The sequence below is a fragment of the Thunnus thynnus genome, chromosome 8, assembly GCF_963924715.1.
Source record: "Thunnus thynnus chromosome 8, fThuThy2.1, whole genome shotgun sequence".
NCBI classification, from domain to species: domain Eukaryota; kingdom Metazoa; phylum Chordata; class Actinopteri; order Scombriformes; family Scombridae; genus Thunnus; species Thunnus thynnus.
Window position 1 is genome coordinate 5,636,035 of NC_089524.1, and position 21,640 is coordinate 5,657,674.

General features: G+C 40.0%; 1 protein-coding gene across 1 annotated transcript in view; it reads left to right on the forward strand.

Moving 5' to 3' along the window:
* Positions 1–21,640, forward strand: part of gmds (GDP-mannose 4,6-dehydratase) — a 198,313-nt gene that overhangs the window by 138,724 nt on the left and 37,949 nt on the right. Inside the window, exons 8-9 of the mRNA XM_067596208.1 lie at positions 16,756–16,874; positions 19,151–19,247. Of these exons, the coding sequence (XP_067452309.1) occupies positions 16,756–16,874; positions 19,151–19,247 (216 nt within the window). The remainder of the gene's footprint in view (positions 1–16,755; positions 16,875–19,150; positions 19,248–21,640) is intronic.

Below are 21,640 nucleotides of genomic sequence, written 5' to 3' on the forward strand. Positions count from 1 at the left end.
CATACTCAGGGGGGTGGGGGGGGATATTGAGAAAACAAGATTGAGAAAACAAATGGATTTGATAAATTGTCATCCCCCCTTTTTCATTCAAGCCGCTTCACTTTGTTTAAATCTCGACAATTATAGACGTCATGAAATGATGCAACTCCTGTTGAAACAGTATAAGGTGGGGCATGACACGGTGAAGAAATTATTAGAAAGACTATTTGATTTAATTGAATAGGCAGAAGGGTGGGATTACTTATTATATTCAGTATAATTATATGTAATTTGTGATGACTTTATTTATCAGATTGTATGTTTGATGTCATACTGTCTGTCAAGCTTATCCATTTGTTTTGGTAAATTATGGATGCTGTCAACGCAACTGTCAGTGGAGACTCATTTTATGAGACTACCGCCAAGGATACAACGTTTTTTTTTTTGTTTTGTTTTTTTTTCTTTTTCTAGGAAGGCGAGACCTCGTGTTTTGTCCTGTGTGAAGCACTTACAGTATAGATGGTGGCGCTCCTAAGTGGCTCCATCTGCCCTCTAGGGATTTATTATAATGTCATCCAATTATTTATGTGCTTTGTTAATTGAATCGCTGTAACTTTGCCAGTTTTTTTTTTTTTTTCAAAGAATAGAAGAGATGAGATACAACAGCCGTCCAGCTCTGAGTTTGTGAAGGCGTATTGTCAACGTTTTTTCAGCTACAGTCATGATATTTGAACAGAAAGTAGCAGTTGTGATGATCTTTCACCCCCTAAAACTAAGTTCAAAACTGGATTTCTCATCTTAAAGGCTGATCAGCAGGTATCAGAAGGAAATAATTATTGTTCCATTGAGATACTTAATAAGAAGAGGAAGAAGAAAGCGCTTAAAGGTAAAAACCAAAAGCGTAAACGCCAACATATTAGATTACAGGAAGTATTTAAAAGCACAACACACACTGAAACATTAAAACAATGAGAGGCATTGAATTATAAGACCAAAACAATGTTACGATTTAAGAAAAGGTCGTCCCATAAAAGTGAGTTTTAAGAAAAAGTGAACACCTAGAAGACCTCTACCTGAGGACCTGAGGAAGGTCAGAGTGCATTTCAATGTAAAATAATTGTTAAACACCAGAAATAATATCATGTATGGGTGAAATTCAACAGTTAACTATCATTTTTTCATTATCAATTAATCTATTTTAGTCTATGAAATATTAGAAAATGATGCTTTTTTTGTGCAACCAACAGTCCAAAACCACCGAAAAAGTTCAATTACGATGATCTAAAACAGAGAAAAGCATCTGCTGATCGACTAATTGATTAAACAACTAATAGTTTCACCACTAGTTGAATTCATATGTAGACATTTACTCTCCCACTCCGCCAGTCAGGCTCCACCATCTCACCATTTCTTTTTAATCAAATGGACTGCTCTTCATCCTCCATCACTCTGCAGGTTTTCCCGCTGTAGGAAGTAAACGCTGTGACATTACATTCTGCACGCAGTTTGTGGCGTATGATGAGAGACATACAGTAAACAGCACCAGTCGAAAGTTTCAGTGTTCGTTATGTCGAGAGGCAGCATTCACGCAGCCCTCCTCCTCCTCCTCCTCCTCCTCCTCCTCCTCCTCCTGCCGATGTTTGTTTTTCTTCCTGCTTCTTCAAAGAGGGCAAAATAAATAAAGTGCTTTTCTGGCTCAGCATCACTGGTTCCTCTGCTATTGATACCCTCCTTGACAGCCGTATGCGTGTGTATGTGTGTACCAGCTCGAACAAAATATAGCTCAGAGAGTCAGAGGCGACTATTTTAAACACCTTTCACATCCTCTTTAGCCCCCATAGCTGCCTATTCATAACCCTGGCTATGACACATTAGCTTGTAGCTATTTTATTTAATGTTGCTTAACGAGTGTGTGTAGTGTGTGTGTGTGTGAGTGTGTGTGTGTTCCTGCCCCCCCCCTTCCCTCTCCCCCCCCCAAAAATGGTAACACACCCACGGCAAATGAGAGGGCTCCTTTGAGAAATGTGTTTCTCATGTTCTCACGGTGTAAAAATGACGCTATCGCCGAGCTCCAAGAATCAGCAGCTCTGTCCGCAGTACATGGAACTCGGCCCAACCTGTCTGAGTGTTCATATGCGTGTGTGTGTGTGTGTGTGTGTGTGTGTGTGTGTGTGTGTGTGTGTGTGTGTGTGTGTGCATGGGCGATTTAGTTTGCAGTGTGTTTTTTAGGGCTTAAATAGTGAATGACAGTCTTTATGGAACCCCTTCCCTTCCTCTGGTGAAAACATGGAAAGATTGTTTACTGAGGACTAACTGTTCATACAGCCAGAGGTCACAGTCAAGTTCATGTGTGTGTGTGTGTGTTTGTGTGAGTCTGTGGACTTTTCCTGTGCATGTGGCTGTTTAGATGTACAAACACACACTGATAATATCAAAGAAATGGGTTCAGGCTTGATTGATGGAATGTAATCAGTTCGAGGTGGTCGAAGGAATTTAATTTTCTATACGACCTTTTTTTTTTTTTTTTTTAAAGCTTAATCAGAATATATCTGTCTACGTGTTTGTGTGATATATGTGGTATTTCTGTGGTGGTGTTGTTAAATCTGGAGCTGTCCAAAAAAGCACTCTATCATCAAGATATCACCAAGATATTGACTTGGTTTGTTCTGTCTGCTACATATGCTAATAAAACTTAATCATAGAGTATTTCACACAAATCTGGAGACAGGAATCATCTAAAATATGAAAATAAACCTTACATTTGTTGTTTTATTCAGTTCTTTTCAAACTCAAAGCACGATTTCAGTCTTAATCATCATTTTTGTTTATTACAAATCAGTCGTGTAAAGACTTTAGCAGGTCTGGCTAACTTGCTGTACAAACAATTGTTGGTTGAATGCTTACAGGATGAGATTTTCTGCTGTTGACAGAAGTTCTAAAGAGCACATCGTTTGTGTTTGTTTTACAAATCCCCCTAAACAGCCGGCGGGTTCTCAAGTGTCATCGTAATGAAAAGAATCTTCCTTGTAGCTGCAACAAAATATCATTTTACGATTTCTAGGATGATACTAGTCGTCTATAATCACTTAAAGGTTTTGTGCAACCACACAGGTGTTTTCACTTATTATGGCTGCTTAGACCTCTGTTCAGGTTGCAGTCGGGTGGAGCTGTGCTTGGTATTATGTGAGGTCGATGTACTGATATGAATGATAGAGGTGTAAGTCGTCCCACCGTAAGTGAAAACACCAGTCAATGTGGACCACAGGTGTGCAGGGGCTTTAATGTCTCTTATCGTTGAAAGATCCATGAATTTATTGGTTTATTTGTCATCCATCAATCCATTTTCCATATCACACAGCCTTTCACCACGTATACCCCACATGGTCATATGTGCAAACCCTCGTGCACATGGGCAGATGATTTATTCCCACTGATTTATGTTGCATGGACCCTCATAGCCACACAGATGCGGGAAGTATAATTTAGGCTTAAACAAAGCAGCTCAGACATCCTGCTTGGTGATCCTGAGTCGTTCCTGGACCACGTGGTGTATGTATAATACCTCAAGTATGTTCTAAGTCTGCCCAGGAACATCTGCAGTGGTAGGCATCCAGGAGGCATCATGATCAGATCCATGAACCACCTCAACTAGCTCCTTTAAACACAAAGGAGCAGTGGTTCCACGCTAAGCTCCTTCTGGATGTCGGAGCTCTTATTCCTGGCTCGAAGATCTCAGCCAGCCTGCGAAGGAAACTCACAATATTTGCTCAGGGTAGATGTGGCTCAGGAGGTCAAACGGGTCGTCCTCTAATTGGAAGATCGGTGGTTGCTCTCGAAGGCCGTGCCATCGATGTGGGAATGATTAGAAAACTGGCACCTTGTTTCACTTCGGACAACCAGAACAGACTGATCCTTCATCAAAAAATCCAAAATCGAAAAAAGATTGTTTTTTGAGATTATTGAGATGGACTCAGGTGCATAATAAGGAGCTCATTTGCATTTTCCCCCCATTTTTTTTCAGCTCTTTGCATTAACAGAGTGTTTTCTTGGCGAGGCATGTCGCCAAAGGATCTGCGGCGATCAATATCCTCCTGCAAACAACCACTTTTAGGTGTGTGGGGCATAAAATCCAGATGAAAATCTGCTCTTTTTAAAGAAAATCCAGGGATTTTTCAGACAAATTCTCTAAAAAAACAAAAACAACGAGCCTTAAATACCGTATCACCTAATGCTAAACTAGACAGCTGTTTATATGAGTGATGGGGGATTTTGCTGTCTACTGAGTGAAAATGCCGTTGTATTTCTTTAAGTCTTCTTTCCCTTAGACACGGGCTTGATTTAAAATACCCGGGGGACCCACCAGAAGCAGCACTGTGTGAATAAAATGCTTTGGACTCACTATGATGGACTGAAATCTCCCTCATCTGTCAGACTTGGTGACCTCTTCGTGGTAACGGGCCGCTGTCTGTGAGAAGAGCATCCTCTGAGGTTGACCACTGCTTGTGAGACTCGGCCAGCAGGGAACATGGTCAGAGTGAAAGAGACAACGCCGAGGTGTGGTCGTCTCTGCGTCATCCACCGACCGACCATGTTACAGCAGCGTGTGCATGTGTCTGTGTGCGTTCGGGGTGAAGTCAGACTGTAAATATAGCCTCGTCTGTCTTCGACTCGGCGTCCAGACAGTCTGTGTCTGACAAGGAAAAACGCTGCAGTCTCTGACTTTTTTGGTCAAAACACAACAGGAGAGAGGAGAGGGAAGGAGGGGAAAAGAGGGGGGAGAGGAGGAGGAGGAGCAGGAGAATGAAGTGTGTGTGTGTGTGTATGTGTGTGTGTGGGTGAAGGGGAGGGGGTTTAATAATTTCAGCCATCTCTAAAAATAGGGGGCTCAGTAAAAGGAAAAAAAGCTGTTCTGCTAAAAATCACAGCTCCATAGCAGCCATTTGGATGATGTGTGCTCCCTGAGGTGGAGCCTGGGAAAGTTAGCTGTGCGTACTAGCATGTCGCTATGTGTATGTGTGTGTGTGTATGTGTGGATGGAGATATGTGTGTGAACCTTAATTGAATGATTGAGGTTCTCGACATGCATTAACACAGCAAAAGGGTTGGAAAGCCATGTTGTTTGGGCTGATACGGCCCCCGGTCTGTCTTGAGTTTGCCCCCGTCGTCTGGTTTAGTTTGGTTTGGTCTGGTTCATAGTCCTGCCAGATCCACCTCTGCCCTTCACTGACTCACTACAAGACCACCAGGAATTATGGTATGTACAAAGAAATATAAAAGAAACCAAAGGTCTTATGAGAGGAGAGGTCGCAGTGAAACATAACGAAGTTAAGTCACATAAAATATGATGGAAAGGGAAAATTCATCGGATGAAACCTTCTCTACTCAGAAATCCCTGGAATGTAAGCCCACCAGTCTCTATTTCAGTACTTTTAATCTGCTTTCTTGACTTGATATCTGGTCTCTCTGGCTGTCTGTAAAAAAAAAAAAAAAAAAAAGAAGGGTGTAGGCCTCTCAGTTTGCTACACTGAAATTCATGTAAATGTTATTTTTGCCAGCTGGTTTATCTGTACTGGTGTATAATGAGTGGCAGGACTTAGTCACAAAACTAGCCCCAGACTGAATGTCTCTGCAGGCCTAGTTTGAGAAATATTGAGTTTTTGTGTTGTGATGTTGTTATGGGTGAATAGCTGAGGCCAGTGTGCTGACTGGTTCCCACTATTGTATTCAACAGCTGTCTGTAGGCGACTTGAATATATATAGAGAGAGAAAGATTTTTATATTGATTTTTTTTTTTTTTCCCACCGTTTGTTGACCAACGTAATTGCTTGTAAAAATGTAATTATAGCCTCTACAACCCACTGCATATACTGTACTGTTAGCAATTATTATTAGTTCATTATTCATTATTTATATTTATTAAGGACATCCATTTCATTTTGGCAGTCTATATGGTCTGTTTGTCCGCTCTCATTTAATCAGTTTAATTTACAGCTCATGAAAAATGACATTTTTATTTAGTTCTGATATTAAAGGAATATTTTGATTTGTCTTTATAGTCAAATTGTCTCAATAATTAATCACAGATCAAGTTGTAGTATTATTACCCACTATTCTTACAGTGTTCCTCAGTAATAAAAGTATTTTAAAGTATTTTTACTTCTGTAAAAAAAAATCAGAAGTATTATGTTATGATTGGGTGTTGGTGTTGGTTGAACCATAGCAGGTAGCTGGTTTTTACTTACACAGCTACATTAATTAACTAAAAAATATTAATTAAACTTCAACCCAGTTATTCTGTTTGTTTCTTTTTTGTGGTTTAATCTACTTCAAAAGCTTTGAATCCCTTTTCTGCATAGAGAACTATCAAAAGAAGAACGTTTCAAGATTTTGTACACATATGAAAAACAATACTCTTTCAATACATATTAACCCTTTTGTTTACTCAACACTCTTTCTATATCATACTACTGACACACTTCAGCAGGTTCAATACCCAGCCTTAATCAAAAGCCAGAGAAGAGAGAAGGTCCTGCAGGCTCGTATTAAACTGCTTCTCTTCCCGGCCGTGTCAAAATGTTTGTACTGAAGTGGATTATGTGTCAGTGTCGTGTTGGCAGAACTGCGGAGCTGTTATGCGATACACTGCTTAAAGAGGCAGGGAGCACTTGCGTCACCTGCTTCACGAGATGCCACTTTGCATATTGTCGATTGAGTCACAAACACCTCGTCAGCACCCCCCCCCCGAGGGGAGGCGTGAAGGTGTGTGTATTACAGCGAGGACGCTCGAAGAACAAAAGGATCCTTTGAGTGCAGAGTTTCGAAGGAAGCTGTCAGACGTGACTATTCTTCTCTAATCCGGTGTTTGGGATTATCCTGCACTGTTATGGAATGCTGTTTCACACACAGACAGACACACACACAATGCGTTGTCAGTCACTCATATGTAACTTCATACGCTCGCCGTTCATTCATGTGACAAACATACCCACTCGTCGAACGGCTGCGAATGTAAACTGTCTGTGATTGTTCATTCCGCCTTTACAGAAGAGCAGCCCAGCAGGCCAAAGCAAACTGATGTTAAATAAGTTCTTGGTTATTTGTGTCCCAGCGGTGGTGCAACACTTAGCCTAAATCCCTTAAGGGAACGATACTGCAAAAGATAGTCATTGCTAAAAACAGGGCCGATGGTGAGAAACTCATCGCCAAAAATGTGAACGATGATGAAAGACTAAAATGAAATTGAAGCTTGAGTTTCATGCTGTTGTTACCAGCTATGTAGCCATCCACTCTGACAGTTTAAACTGCAGTTCACATTCAAGTTGAACTGACATTTGAATTCTCCACATTTTTTTTTGGTAAGTAAGTACAATCTAAATAATAGTTTAGCCACACGTTGTGCGTAATTTTCCATTTTTCAAAGAGGATAAAAACTTTTTTGCACATATTTCTAGAAGCAGCGTCTAAGCTTCAAGCCTCTGGGTCGACCTATGGCAGTGTTTGACTAATATTTGATACTGTGGGAGCGCGCTGTCAGTTTCTGTTGTGCACTACTGACCGAGTACATCATAGCCCCCGTTTTTTGGCCTTTCTCAACAAGCCCACCTGTTGGTTACATACTGTTAGTGATTTAAGACTCAACAATAGTCAACATTCAGGAGTTTTCATCATGATGTTGAGCTTTTATTTCACTTGGAAAATAGAAACTAGCAAGCTAGGCTAACTAGCTTCCACTGCCCGAGTATACAAACGTTAGCACTGATTCCCACCAGATGTTTCTTATCATTCATGTTATTTCATAAGTCAGCGCAGGGTTCCCGCAGATCCTTAAAAAGTCTTAATCTAACAATAAGGCCTTAATTGGTATTAAAATGTCTGTCACTGTGGTGTCTGAACACAGTGACAAAACACCTGACACACACACATACAGAAGATCATAAGATCAGCTTGCTGTGGATGCTAACAAGGACGCGTTTGTGATGGATGTGACGCTTCATTAAAAAACTAAATACTTTATGAATGCAACAGAGTAGCTGTTTGGAGTTACAGTTCTCAGCCAACTGTACCTTTATACTGATGAGTCATGATTTTTATGTTTGTTTTCCACGTATTCCAGTCTAGTTACATTTTATTCAACATTTGAAGTTGATAATTAACTTGTTCACTGGACCAAAAAACTTGTGTTGGGCAAAATTGTCCCTAACTCTGAGTAATTGATGTCATTTTTTTCTTCATTTTCTGTTATTGTAAAATTGGTCCTAAATGTCAGTCCAAGTGGCATTAAAAAAAAGTCTTAAAGTCTTAAATCTAACTTGCCTTCAGCTGTAGGAACCCTGTCAGCAGGTCTCTCACACTCAATACTGTTTTTGTCTTGCATTTTAGAAAGGAGGGGGCTAGCTAGCGTTAGCCGTCTCTCTCTTTCGTGGGTCTAGTTGTGGTGATGGCAAATTACCAGACTATCAGAACTCACATCAGTGTGTTATGTAACCCTGTGATTGAAATCACCACACTATCAGGGCACAGAAATAAATACAACTTTAATTTATTGTTTTAGGTCATGAAAAATCCCAACAAATGAGTACACAAGTCAAAACAAATATACAGAGTTCTTAGAGATATTAATTTCAGTTCAACTTTAAGAATTTTTTGAATGATAGCAATGCCCTTAATTGTCATTCAGAGTTCAAGATCGTCCGCCGTACGGGATGCTAAAACTATTAATCATTTACTTTATTTCAGTGAGCACATTGTTGAAAGGTTTTTTTTGGGCAAGCAGGGAGAAAATATGGTCTTCAAATTTAGTGTAGACAAGGCCTCATTCATGGCAGCATCCATTCATGACAGTTTGCTGCACGCTGTACTCTGACTGTAAGTACACAGTTAGCAGTGTTATTATTACACAACAAGCACTTAAATTAAATTACATGAGGATAAAAGTAGCATTTAAGTGGTAGGTCAAGTCCTAAAAACTAAAATGGGAGTGGAGATTGAGATCTACGTAGGAGGACATGCTGTAGAGGAAGTCAGCCATGGTCCTTGTCATTCTCAGAATTGTATTGATGCAAATAAAGCTGTATATAATTAGAAATTAGATGAATTTGTTAAATATAGTCATATGTAAACATCTAGTAGGAGCTTATCTGTTGGTAGTCTGGTATCAGCCCTGGGGCCTAGGTCATTCTGGAGTTGTAATTTCAATACTATTTGCCTAATCTCAGGACAAGATGGCTGCAGATGATTGCCAGCATATCCGGGAAGTAGTGGCCTTGATGGATGTGGGTCCTAAAAGACCAGCTGATAACAATAACTTATGACGTACATGAGTGAGACCATGTTTTGAGCCTAAAATGTGACGTCGTGCGGCGCCGCGCTTGTTCATGCACATTTCTGTGTACATGAGTGTCTTGTATCATAGCTGTGAGTGCAGGTCATTAATCTCATTATCAGTGGTATGAGGTGGGGCTGGCAGGCTGGAGCTGCGTCTGCTCCAATTCAAGGCTTCCCTCTGGCCCACGCCAAAATAAGAACACTTTTCTTCTTATTTTTCAGGCTTTAACATTCTTGTCTGGCAGCTGTGCAAGCATGTTGTGGAACAGAGCTGAGAACCTCTTAAGCTACAAATGATCTGGAAAAGCCAGCTCTGGTCGAGCTCTGTAGCGGGGAAGACAAGAACCTGCAGCTTCTCAAAAACCATCTGCAGCGTAGTCTGGTATACTCTGTCTGGTGGCAAAGCCACAAGGATTCAGACAGACTAAAGTGGTGTTAGGAGATTAGAAATATAAGGCAGCCAATCCATTTATGCTACATGTACAGTACCAGTCAAAAGTTTGGACACACCTTCCCATTCACTTGAATGAGAAAGTGTGTTGACTGGTACCGTAGTGTTAAATGTGAAGCTTTGTTTTATATTGTGCAGGGATTTGAATGAATCACTGTGTGAGTATGTTTGTGATTTCATGTTTTTCATATATTTGCATTTGTGGGTAAGGCAGCAAGTGTGTGTATATCTTGTGTATTTGTCCATATCTGCACACCTGTGTATGTGTGTGTGTGCTCACATGCATCTGTGTGTGTGTGTGTGAAACCTGAAGGTTAGTGGCATTAGCAGGCAGATTAGGTCTGATGGCTTTCTGTGGCCATAATAGCTGCTCCATTAAGTGTTTACTGTGAGCCATTCCACATGTCAGCTGTAGTGAAGCAGGCAGAGACAGAGGACCGAGGGGCCATAACAGCCTGGGACGCTGGGAGGGAGGAGAGAAGAGAGGACAGAGAGGTCAGCAGGCTGCAGAGGAGGAGGAGGAGGTCCAGATAAGTCATCACTTAAGCTGTGGTTTGGAGTTTGGTTTGTTCTTTTTTTTTTTCTAAAATTCTTTTTAGACACTAAAGAGTTTTTTTTTTGGACAGCAAGGAAACCTTTTTTAAATGAAGTGTCTTTGAGTTAGACACTTACTCCCTATGAACTTTGGAGATGCTGTTCTGTCATATCATGAAGGACGAATTAATCTACAGAGACTGTTCAAGTATGACATTCTGTTACAGTCACATTAGCAGATGGTAGGCAGTAGCAATAGAGCGTTAAGGACCTGAAACAACGTATTTTTTTTTTTTTTTGCCTTTGGTATCACAGTGGTGAGAATGCACTGTGTGACCTATACAGGGGTATTTTGAGTCAGCAGGCTGCCTTTGGTTTATACCAGGGATTTTCCAGCAGTCTAGTAGCTTTGGTTGTGCTCTATCTGTGCTCTATCTGACAGGGGCATATGGAAAGGATTAAATGTAATACATTAAAAAAAAAAAAAAAGCCGCCACAGCTGAATGCTGAAGCCATGAAAACTCCAACTGTATTGATGTGACTGTAAAAAAACCCACATTTTTCTTTAGAGAGTAAAGCGCTGAATTGGTTTATTGATTTATTGATTAGTCATCCTTAAATTTGCTGACTCAGATTTTTTTTAAATTTGAAACTTTTGCTCTTTTTTTGTGCCTGCTGTTCAAAACCAGATTAGTTTTTGGTTACTCTGGTAACGTGTAACAAATTTTAATGGATTTTGACATTTTACAGATTAAATGATTTTAATGTTATTGTAATTTCTAAAATAAACTGTTCCATTATGAGATTTAAAAGTTATAGACAAGTATGTTTTGGAGCAGGTTTGCTTGATAACAGCATTTCATCCAATCTGGTTACTTTCAAAACCATTAATTAAAACTGAAATTTTTATTGTAGTTTCGTCTTTAAGATTTAAAGATTTTTTTGATTTCATGTTACAATCTGACATCATGGATGTTGGAATTAAGGCAATTTAATATTCTTTGCACTGATGTGTTTTGTAGATCTATAAATAAATCAAATTATAAAAGTAACAAAACCTAAGGATAAATAGGATACTATGTAATTTACATGAATATTCGACGAAATGTAGTCAAGGTGGGTGATGGGGATAAAATCTTTTATTATGTTATGTGTAATTTTGCATCTTGATATCAGTAGATAATGTTATGTAGTACATTTTATTGTAGTTTAATTGAAAAAATATTTATGGATAAAATAAGCAGGTGGCAATGTATATCTTTGGCTAATTATCCAATCTAATATTGACATAAAACAGTTCTGCTCATTGGTTGGAAAAATTGCCCACAGTTACTTAATACAACCAGAGATAAAGGGAAGTAATAAATAATGTAAAACATAAGCCATCTATCAGTATATATACTCACACTGCCCAACACTTCTTTACCATAAAAAACATATTTGTTAGTCTCTGAGTTGAACAAATTTGGGTATTTTACTAACTTGGATCCAAGTTGTATTTATATTTTCTGGCTCTTGTGACCAAACTGACAAAGATGAAAAAAAATCAAATCTTCAAAAAATCTCAGTCTGAGTCAGAAACTTGCAATGTGACACACACACACACACACACACACACACACCCCATGCATTTATGTTTTTCTACAGTCTGTGAACGAAACATAGCATTTGAACTTTGGTCACCAGGTTTCCCCTTGTGTGTGTGTGTTTGTGTGTGTGTGTGTGTGTGTGTGTGTGTGTGACAGAGTATAATTCAGTTAAAGGTGTAGGGGTTGTTTGCAAGGGTCTGTATCTGTCTCTGAGCTGGAGACGAGTGTGGAGTGTGTGATGGGGGTCATCCTGTGGCCATGTGAACAGGAAGGTGCGGGTTCAGTGTGAAGGGCTGAACCTCCGAGCTGTTTATCAGATAGCTAATGAAGCAGAGCAAACATGAGGAGGGGGCAGAAGAAGGGGGAAAGAGAAAGAAAAGAGGGGGTAAAAAAGGTAGAAGGAGGGTGGGGTGATGTGATTTGAGAAAAGAGATGGTGTAGAGTTAAATATGGGAATACCCACAGTGAAGCCAGTACTCTCCTTTCAGCTGTTATCACTGAGCGAGTTGAGAAGATTGATCTACAGTCTCCCATGATTTCACTGAGCTTTATTCCCGCTACAATGAGTAGAAAAATACACATCATATTATTTATTACATTTCCTGGTTAAAAATCAGCAGAGGCCATATCACTCAGCTCCGGCCATAAACATTTTCTCTGGCTGCAAGAGAGAGGCAGAGCTGCGTTCCCAACTCCCATCATCACAGTCATCCAGTTTACTACAGGCTACACATTCATCAGCGCGGTTCACAGGAAAAGGGAAAGAGCCTGCTTCATTACAAGTCCAAATAATCAACACGTCAGATGATCAAAACAGTATTACAGTGTAGATGTCAGTGTTTGATATTTCACCGTTTTCCAGTGATAATTAATCCCGCTCACAATCGGAGGAGCAAGAGATTAAATTATTTTGAAGTGGCAGAATGTGAACTCACTTCTCATTGAATCCTCAAGTCGGATATTAATCATGTTTATGTTCATAAATATTACAGTGTCATATATGTAGAGCTGATTATTTTTAGGTTACAATTACAAATTGCTTGTTTTTGTTCAACTAACAAATCAAAACCAGCAAAAAAATGATTAATTTACAGTTATATAAAACAGAGAAAACAGTAAATCTTCAAATTTGAGAATGCGGAAACAGTCGATGTGCCATTCTTCTATTTTTCCTGTTAAAGGTAAATTACTACGTAAATTATTACGTAAAGAAATAAGGATCTTTTATTAGAGGGTGTCACATATTGTACATTTTGTGAAGCCCTTTCAGGCAAATTTGGGATTTTAGGCTGTACAAATAACATTAACTTGACAATTCACTTAAAATATTATGAATTGATTATCCCAATTGTTGTGAATTAGCTCTTTCTGCTTCTGTATTTATATGTCTGTCCATCAGTTTCCTGTTTGGAGCAACTGTGTTAAAAAAATAAATACATAAAATAGAAATATTATAGATTTTTAGATTATAGATAGAAGACTTGTCGTTCCAGTATGGTAATATCTACGTACTACATTTATGGGAATGCTGCTTCACCTCACTATTTATGGAAAAAAAAAAAAAATGGATGTACGCCATGTAAGTTTTTTAGTGTTCTTTCTCTTTATCTGTTATCTGCAATAAACTGACAGGAAGACAAACTTAGTTTCGTAAGATAACTAAATTTTCCTGTCAAGCACAAAATGTGGAAACAATTGGAAACACAGATTGCGATGGCGCTCAGGTTGAAGTGGAGAAGTGAAGATGTTTCGATTGGCTCGTTCCGCTGTCAGTCATAATACAGAGGTGCCATTATTGGCTCGTGTAGCAGTGTGAGAATCTGGTTTGTTCATCAGGGGCCAGAGGGTGAGAGGTCAGAGGTCAGGCTCAGGGGAGCCATCAGCGTTGAGCGGTCAGGTGACCCTGAACGATCCTGAGATAGGACGGCCTCTCCTCCCCAAGGAGGAGCATTCCATCACTGCTGGTGTGTGTGTGTGTGTGTGTTTTAGGGCAGGCATGTGCTTAAACAATAACACAGTACAGTAATTGAGTTCATAATCACAACATACTTGCTAAGTTGGGTAGGCTTATTTAGCAGCATTTTTTTACAACAGGCCAAAATACCAATAGCTGAATCAGTCAGTTTTTTCTGACTTTGGTCCAGAGTGAGACATCTCAACAACTACAGGTCAGATCAGCTTGAAATTTTTGTATCAATATCCATAGTCCCAAAAGATTTTTCCAATTTTTGTGACCCCCCTGACAATGACTATCAGGTCAAAATATTCTGCATTTATGCAAGAAATATATAAATCTTATCAGGGCTTTTGCCATTAAATATAATGAGCACATTCATACTCATATTCCCCAGAGAATGAACTCTTCCCAGTTTGGACACGCCATGAACTTTGCTTTAGTTCCACCAAAAACGCCAAATGTCAGTTTTGCATGCAACATTTCTAACAGGCAGATTGCCATTAAATATAATATGCATGTCGTCAGTCCCCAGTAGATGATTGCTAATGATTTTCCTGACAGTGAATCTGGTGTCCTTGTCGGTTCAAAAATGTCCCCTTGATGGACACTTTGGTCTTTTTAAAGTATCTCAAAGAGTAACAGCCACATTTACATTCAATTTGCTCTTTGCTATATTTTGATGACACACTGACATTTTCTCTCGCACCCCTATCTGGCCAAAACTTCTACTTATTCACATGAAATATCAAAATCAATGGGCAGTTTGACCTGAAATGGACTGAGCACATTTCCTGCACCCCAGAGGATGAATCCTCGACATCTTTGACGCTCGATGAGCTTCTTTGTCTTGCGGCCAAAACGTCAACTGTGCGTTCAAGATATCTTATACACAAGTCTGCCATGAAATCTGCTGAGCACAGTTACGTTCCAAATAGATAAACCCCTTTATAGAGTAGAAAAAAATCACCAGGATGTGTGTTTGCTCTATCATGTGCTTTTTGGTTTTGTTGGATGTAATGAACATTGAGGCCTCTAGGAGCTGCCAGTGGGAGTTCATTTGAGTCTTGTGTGTGCATTTGTAGGTGTGAGCATGAAAGACAAACCTATGAATACTACTGCAGAGGGAATACAGAACCTGCTAAATACGCAGAGTGAGACGGCCAGCTGCTACTCTGTCCAACTGTACCACATAAAACATCTTGATGTGGCTGGATGGAACACACACACACACACACACACACATACACGAAGAAACACACAGAGACTGTCAAACACAAATCCAAGTAGAGCACATAAACTGCGCTGATGTGCTCCTCAGAAAACGAGACAGGCAGAGCGTTTTAGTCACTTTAGTAGGAGACAGAGAGGAAGCCAACTCCACACCTCTCCACCTCACTGCTGACCTGTCTGGATTACAGCTCTGCTCTGCTCTGCTCTGCTGTAGAGAATTCACAGCTTTTAAACCGTGTGTGTGGCTGGACATACAGTACGTGTGGGCTTACCGGTAGGGTCGGCCGCTACTACCTGGCCGGTATTAAGTAGAGTACGTGATGTTTACAATATGGAGCTTTAACAATGTGGCTAAAAACATCATTGCAAAAGTAGTTTTCCATGCAGAGTTTTTATGATGTTCACCCAAACTTCTGTAAGCTTGCATTTATTTCCTTATCTAATCAGGTCGTTTTGGCAATTTATTCTTTAACATCTCCTCCCTACACTATCTTAAATGGATCCATTCATTTTAGTGCGTACAAAAATGTCAGTAGACTTTAATTTTCTGCACCGAGGAGATTGCAGTCGCCATTGTCAGTTACTAAAGTTTTAAGGGTGGTTTCATTGTGGGCGTGTGTCGTGTTTGTATTAACAGGAGCTCAACTGCAGCTCTGAGTAGAAAGGATCAGAAATCAGTGAGTGCATGATTATTAATGGAGATTACTGGACTCTTGGTTGAAAGATTGAAAGGGAAACACTGAAGAGTCTCAGGCTATGTTGACATGTATGACATGTTTATGGCAACACAAATCTACCCTTGCTCAAATAGTACGCAAAGAATCTGAATAAGGAACATATATGAACTGTAATAAATAATCAAGATTGATAAAATCTTGAATTATAACCAACTTTACGTAACACTTCAAATATAAACACATCTTTCTTGTTTTTCTGACGTTCTCCTGTAAAGGCCAGAAGCTGAAATTGGGCGTTTCAGCCGTTCTCTCTTTCTCTGCCTTTCTCTTTAGTTTCATTTGTCAATTCAAGTGCAGAAGTAAGAGTTCGTCTGTCTGACTGCGAGTCTTTGTGTCCCCGCCGAGTCTTTTCAGCAGGTCAGCAGCTCTGACCTGCTGGCTCCGGTTCACCATAAATATTATGGAACTACGCACAGACGCCCTCGTTGGGTGTTTAATATAGTGCTGCTTTATCCGGGGACCTGCGCTATCAGCTTTCACTGGGGTATACTGGCTGATAATAACGCTGCCTGCACCATGTACTTAGAAATAGAGAACACAAATCAGGGCTGAGTGCTGCTTTTCTTTTATTTCTGGAAATCTGTCATCTCCTTAACTTTGCTTTTCACTTTTCATTTGTCTTATGGTGTTGTTTTAAGCTGTTAGACCGTGTCAGTTGTGTGCAAATCTGTTTCGTGTGTGTGTGTGTGTGTGTGCATTCATGGCCACGTGTGTTTTCATGTGTGCCAGCAGCACAGTAGGCCTGTGGGAGTGCTCTGTCCTCCTTTCCCACGGTATGCGTCCCTTGAGCCCTTGCGGTGACGTCAGGACAGAGGTACGGGCGAATGCCCCGCTCAGAGGTCGCAGGTTCACTTCCTGTCTGTCAGGATCGAGTTGGGCAGGGTCCAGAGTGGAGCGTCGAACTGTCTTTATGATCTCTCAGTGGTTTAACCTCTCTGTCGCTGTCTCTTTCAGGCTATGTGGCTGATGCTGCAACAGGAGGAGCCAGAGGATTTCGTCATAGCGACGGGGGAGGTGCACAGCGTGAGGGAGTTTGTGGAGAAGGCCTTCAAACATGTGGGGAAGAGCATTGTGTGAGTATGCACACACACATATACCCCTCAGCTGTGCATTTACATGTTTGAAGTGAAATTGAGAAGTCACACTCAATACCCAGAGACATACTACATGTGCATCTTGTTCTGTCTTCTTAAGAGAACTGTAATAAATGTCACTTAATTATCATTTGATAAAATCAGCCAATCAAACATAATATTTTGCAGATAAGCCAATTTATAGTTGTTGAAACAATCCTCTTACATCAGATGAGCCACAAATACATTGTTATTGAGGATTTTATTCCTTTGAAATGTGGGGCAAAAAACAAAAATATAAAAACCACGTATATCATCAGCCAAGTCCACCATGTTAACTGCCAAGCAAACAAGTTCAATTGTCAGTCTTAATCTAATTATTATTATAATGTTCTTAATTATTCTTTGAGTTGAGTTAATAAACTTCGTTAGTAATTTGGCTTGGTGAGCTCATAGGACAAACACGACAACATTCAATCTGCAATTCAGAGGTTAAATAACCTAAACATATTAAACATATTACACAAAAGTACACAAAACCATAACTAATTAGAAAGTAATGTACCTTAAAGTGCCAAAGGTTTACCATCCAAGAGTGGGATAGCCTGAGGGAATGTATTTCTTTTACGCCGCTCACTTTTAAAACAGAGTTGATGCTGATGGACTGTATGAAACTGGCAGCAGAATTCCAATAAATTATAAAAGACAATGTATTAAAGGATCTACAAATCAGCTTGAACTATAGTGAGAATCATTGACTGCTATCACTCAGCCACGGAAATAAAGGGTAATTAACATGCAAAATAAATTTTAAAATCCATCGCTGATACAGCTTATAAGAGAACTGAGATTACTCGTCTTCCTTGATATTATTTTTAAACTCCCCACTGTTCTCCAGAAATGTCACCACTCCCTCTGACATACCAATTGGCAATAATTATGTGAGCATTACAAGTCTATCTTTAACTATCATGTCATGTTTGAATAGAGCCATTAAATAAACCAAGCCAGCAATGTTACAGATTCCGTGTCTGAGAAGGCATGTATGTTTTGGAAACTTATTAGAAAGCTTCTGTCACTAGTTCAATGCCACAAGTCAGTCCCCCTCCTCTATCTCTATCGTTCACCTCTCTCATGTGTCCTGGAAGACTCTGGTGTGTGTGTGTGTGTGTGTGTGTGTGTGTGTGTGTGTGTGTGTGTGTGTGTGTGGTCCAGGTATTTTTCATATTGTAGGGGCGTAAATCTGTTTACACAGTCTGGGGACTCGCCTCCCTTATGGGGACAAATAGCAAGTCCCCTGAATGTAAATTATTAATTTTAGGGTGAAGACTTGGTTTAAAGTTAAGGTTAGTTTAGGGTTATGTTAAGGTTAGGGTTAGGGTTATGTTAAGGTTAGGGTTATGGTAAGGTAAGTTTAGGGTTATGTTAAGGTTAGGGTTATGGTAAGGTTAGGTCAGGGTTATGCTAAGGTAAGTTTAGGGTTATGGTAAGGTTAGGGTTATGGTAAGGTTAGGTCAGGGTTATGTTAAGGTAAGTTTAGGGTTATGGTAAGGTTAGGGTTATGTTAAGGTAAGTTTAGGGTTATGGTAAGGTTAGGTCAGGGTTATGTTAAGGTAAGTTTAGGGTTATGTTAAGGATGGGGTTAGGGTTATGTTAAGGTAAGTTTAGGGTTATGTTAAGGTTAGGGTTATGGTAAGGTTAGGTCAGGGTTATGCTAAGGTAAGTTTAGGGTTATGGTAAGGTTAGGGTTATGGTAAGGTTAGGTCAGGGTTATGTTAAGGTAAGTTTAGGGTTATGGTAAGGTTAGGTCAGGGTTATGTTAAGGTAAGTTTAGGGTTATGTTAAGGATAGGGTTAGGGTTGGGCATGTGGTGGTTATGGTTAAGGTAAGTTTAGGGTTATGTTAAGGTTAGGGTTAGGGTTATGTTAAGGTTAGTTTAGGGTTATGTTAAGGTTAGGGTTAGGCATATGGTGGTTATGATTAATGTTAGGATAAGTCTCCAGGAAATGAATGTAAGTCAAAGTAATGTCCTCTGAAGTGACGGATACATGACTTTGTGTGTGTGTGTGTGTGTGCGCGTGTGCGTGTGTGTGTTAGACTTCACTGTCTGTTGTGTTGACTTCAGAAAAAGACAGGTGACATGTTTTGTCTGCACAAGATGTTAAAGAAACAAACTGCACCAGAGAGAGAGAAAGAGACATTGAAGAGAACAGTTAAACCTTCCAGCAGCTGTGGGAAAATGCTCCTTCCTGCTTAAAATTTTTTTGTCTTTCCAGGTGGGAGGGAAAGGATGAGAAGGAGGTTGGTCGTTGCCAGGAGACAGGGGTGGTGCACGTGAAGGTGGACCCCAAATATTTCCGTCCGACTGAAGTGGTAAGTCCGCTGTATGTGTGTGTGTGTGTGCTGTTTATCTACTGTATGTTTAAATCACATGCTGGCCCGGAGGATGTTTTACTACATGCTGCCAGAAAATCCCAGTTTGAGTAATTGGGTGCGGTTAGGACTACAAATTTAAGCCTTAATATTACACTAATGGGACAATATTGTTAAAATGGTTCAAATTAACTAATGAGACCCTAAACTATTACTACATAATTACATAACGCTATTGACTTTTCATATTTACATTACTGAACTGCTCTAGAACTGGTCAAACTTAGACTGTTTCACTTCATTTCAGATTTTGTTGCTTTCTGTGCAGTTTATCTGGAATACTAACCATGTAAAAAAAAAACTGCCTCAGAATAATATATAATTCATATTGTCCCATATAATTCATGGCACAGCACATATTTCCTGTTCTATAAACCTAACCTTAACATGAATGTAGCATGTTTTTCGCTGCATGTACAGTATCTGATTACCGGTCATTGTGTCTGGGACCATACACTTATCAGCCATAACGCGTCCAGTTGACAGCTTCAGGTTGCTTATTGTATGCTTTTAAACAGCTGGAAACAATGCAGACTGCTTCTCCAAGAGTAATGTAGGCTGCATCCTGCCTGTTGGTGTTGAATGGGTGCGTGTATTCAGGAACCTTGAATAGTTTTATTCAACAGCGAAGGCATTTGTTGGATCGCCTCTGCTAGTCATATTTCATCAGCTTGTGTATGAACAACAATACTTGTGTTCGTAACAGCTGTGAGCATCCAACTTAAAGATATGAGCCAGCAGATTATCCCTCCATCTCCCTCGCTAGGTGTGAAGTGTCTCTGACATTTGGGAGGTCTTTCTCTCATCGCTGTGGCCCCGGGGGTATTGTGGCTGCTCCGTAGGGAGGGTGTAAGGTTACCCAGGGGTGTTGTGTCCGAGATTAGCTGTCAGGTTCTCAGTTTAAAGCCAGGCGCGCCCCTCTGCTGAGGATTGGCCTGGCAAGATTAGAGCTGAGATCCAGTTGAGTGATGGTGGAGGATTAGCGAGGAGGCCCCGCTGACTGACAGCTGAGGGGATGGAACCACCGGTCACACACCTGGGCTTGTGTTCTTTGTGCATGTCACCTCATTCATTCAAAGTCCTAACCCTGAATCTGCACTGAAAACTACTCCAGAATCATGTCAAGTCAGCCAAAGAAACAGTTAGGTGTCTTTCACAAGAGCTTTTGTCATACATCAACAAACAGACAATATCTCTTGTAGTACTGATGCTTACTTTAATGTGTTGATGTATGATGTGGATGGAATGCGATGCAAAAAAAAAAAAAAGATACAACCCAGTCGATCAATAAATTAGTTGAACTTTTGATAGAGTGCGGTTAAACATCCACTTACAGACTTCACCAGACTGTTTCGAAATGCTGCCAGAACACAAAATAGTTTCCTTGACGATTTGTTGCTGAATTTAATGGATGCCAAATGTCCTGTGTGAACAATTATATATCAATTAAGGGACCAGAAAAATAGAAGCCCTGTACATTGTGATTCAATCCAATACAACAACCCTTTAGTAAAAACCCTGCAGGCTTTAACTGAAGTATTGATTTCGGAGGCTGCTGGCGTCATAACATTGTGCAGTGCATTGGATTGCATTGCATGCGGTGTTTCTAATGTTTTGCTCCACCATAAGTGAGGTGAACAAAATATAGAAACACCTTTCAGTGCAACACTATCAGAGCAAACAGCTGCAAAACGTATCAGCCAACGCTCAAACAACTATAATAGTCTTGTATTATTTCCGCCCTAATGAAGACCCTGAGAGGCCAAAACAGGTCTGCATTTAAATATGCCTGACTAAATGTACCTAAATGTACTGAATGCTTGTAATGTACCTTTTCTCTTTACTCCGTCTGAGAGTTTCTTTTCTGTGAGACATTTTTTCATCTTCAAGAGCAACTTAAAGTCCCCCTCCACTCAAAATTGTGTTGCTTGTCTTGGATGATTGACTCTCGCTCTGAAGAATTTTCATAATCGTCTGTTGAAAGGGGAAAGTTTCTTGGTGCCAACCTTGAGTGAGTTCAAGACGTGAACCTGTGAGCAGGATTTGTGACATCACAACTAGTTTGGAGCCAATTGTTGTCCAATTGGTAAACTTGCAGTGGCCCCGGGAATATTCATTGTTTCTGGATTTTTCAAGGAAGGAGAAGGAGTAGATGTAGTTTTAAGAATTTTAACTATGTAAATGACCTTTTTTGACATAAATCATTACTCCAAACAGAGTCATTTTACATGTCTTAAAACATGTCTGAGCATTTGACCATTGTGTTCTTTTAGTGTCAACAAACCCTGGAAAGTTCAAGTAGTAGCAGCATTATTTGTTGGGCAGATGTTTTG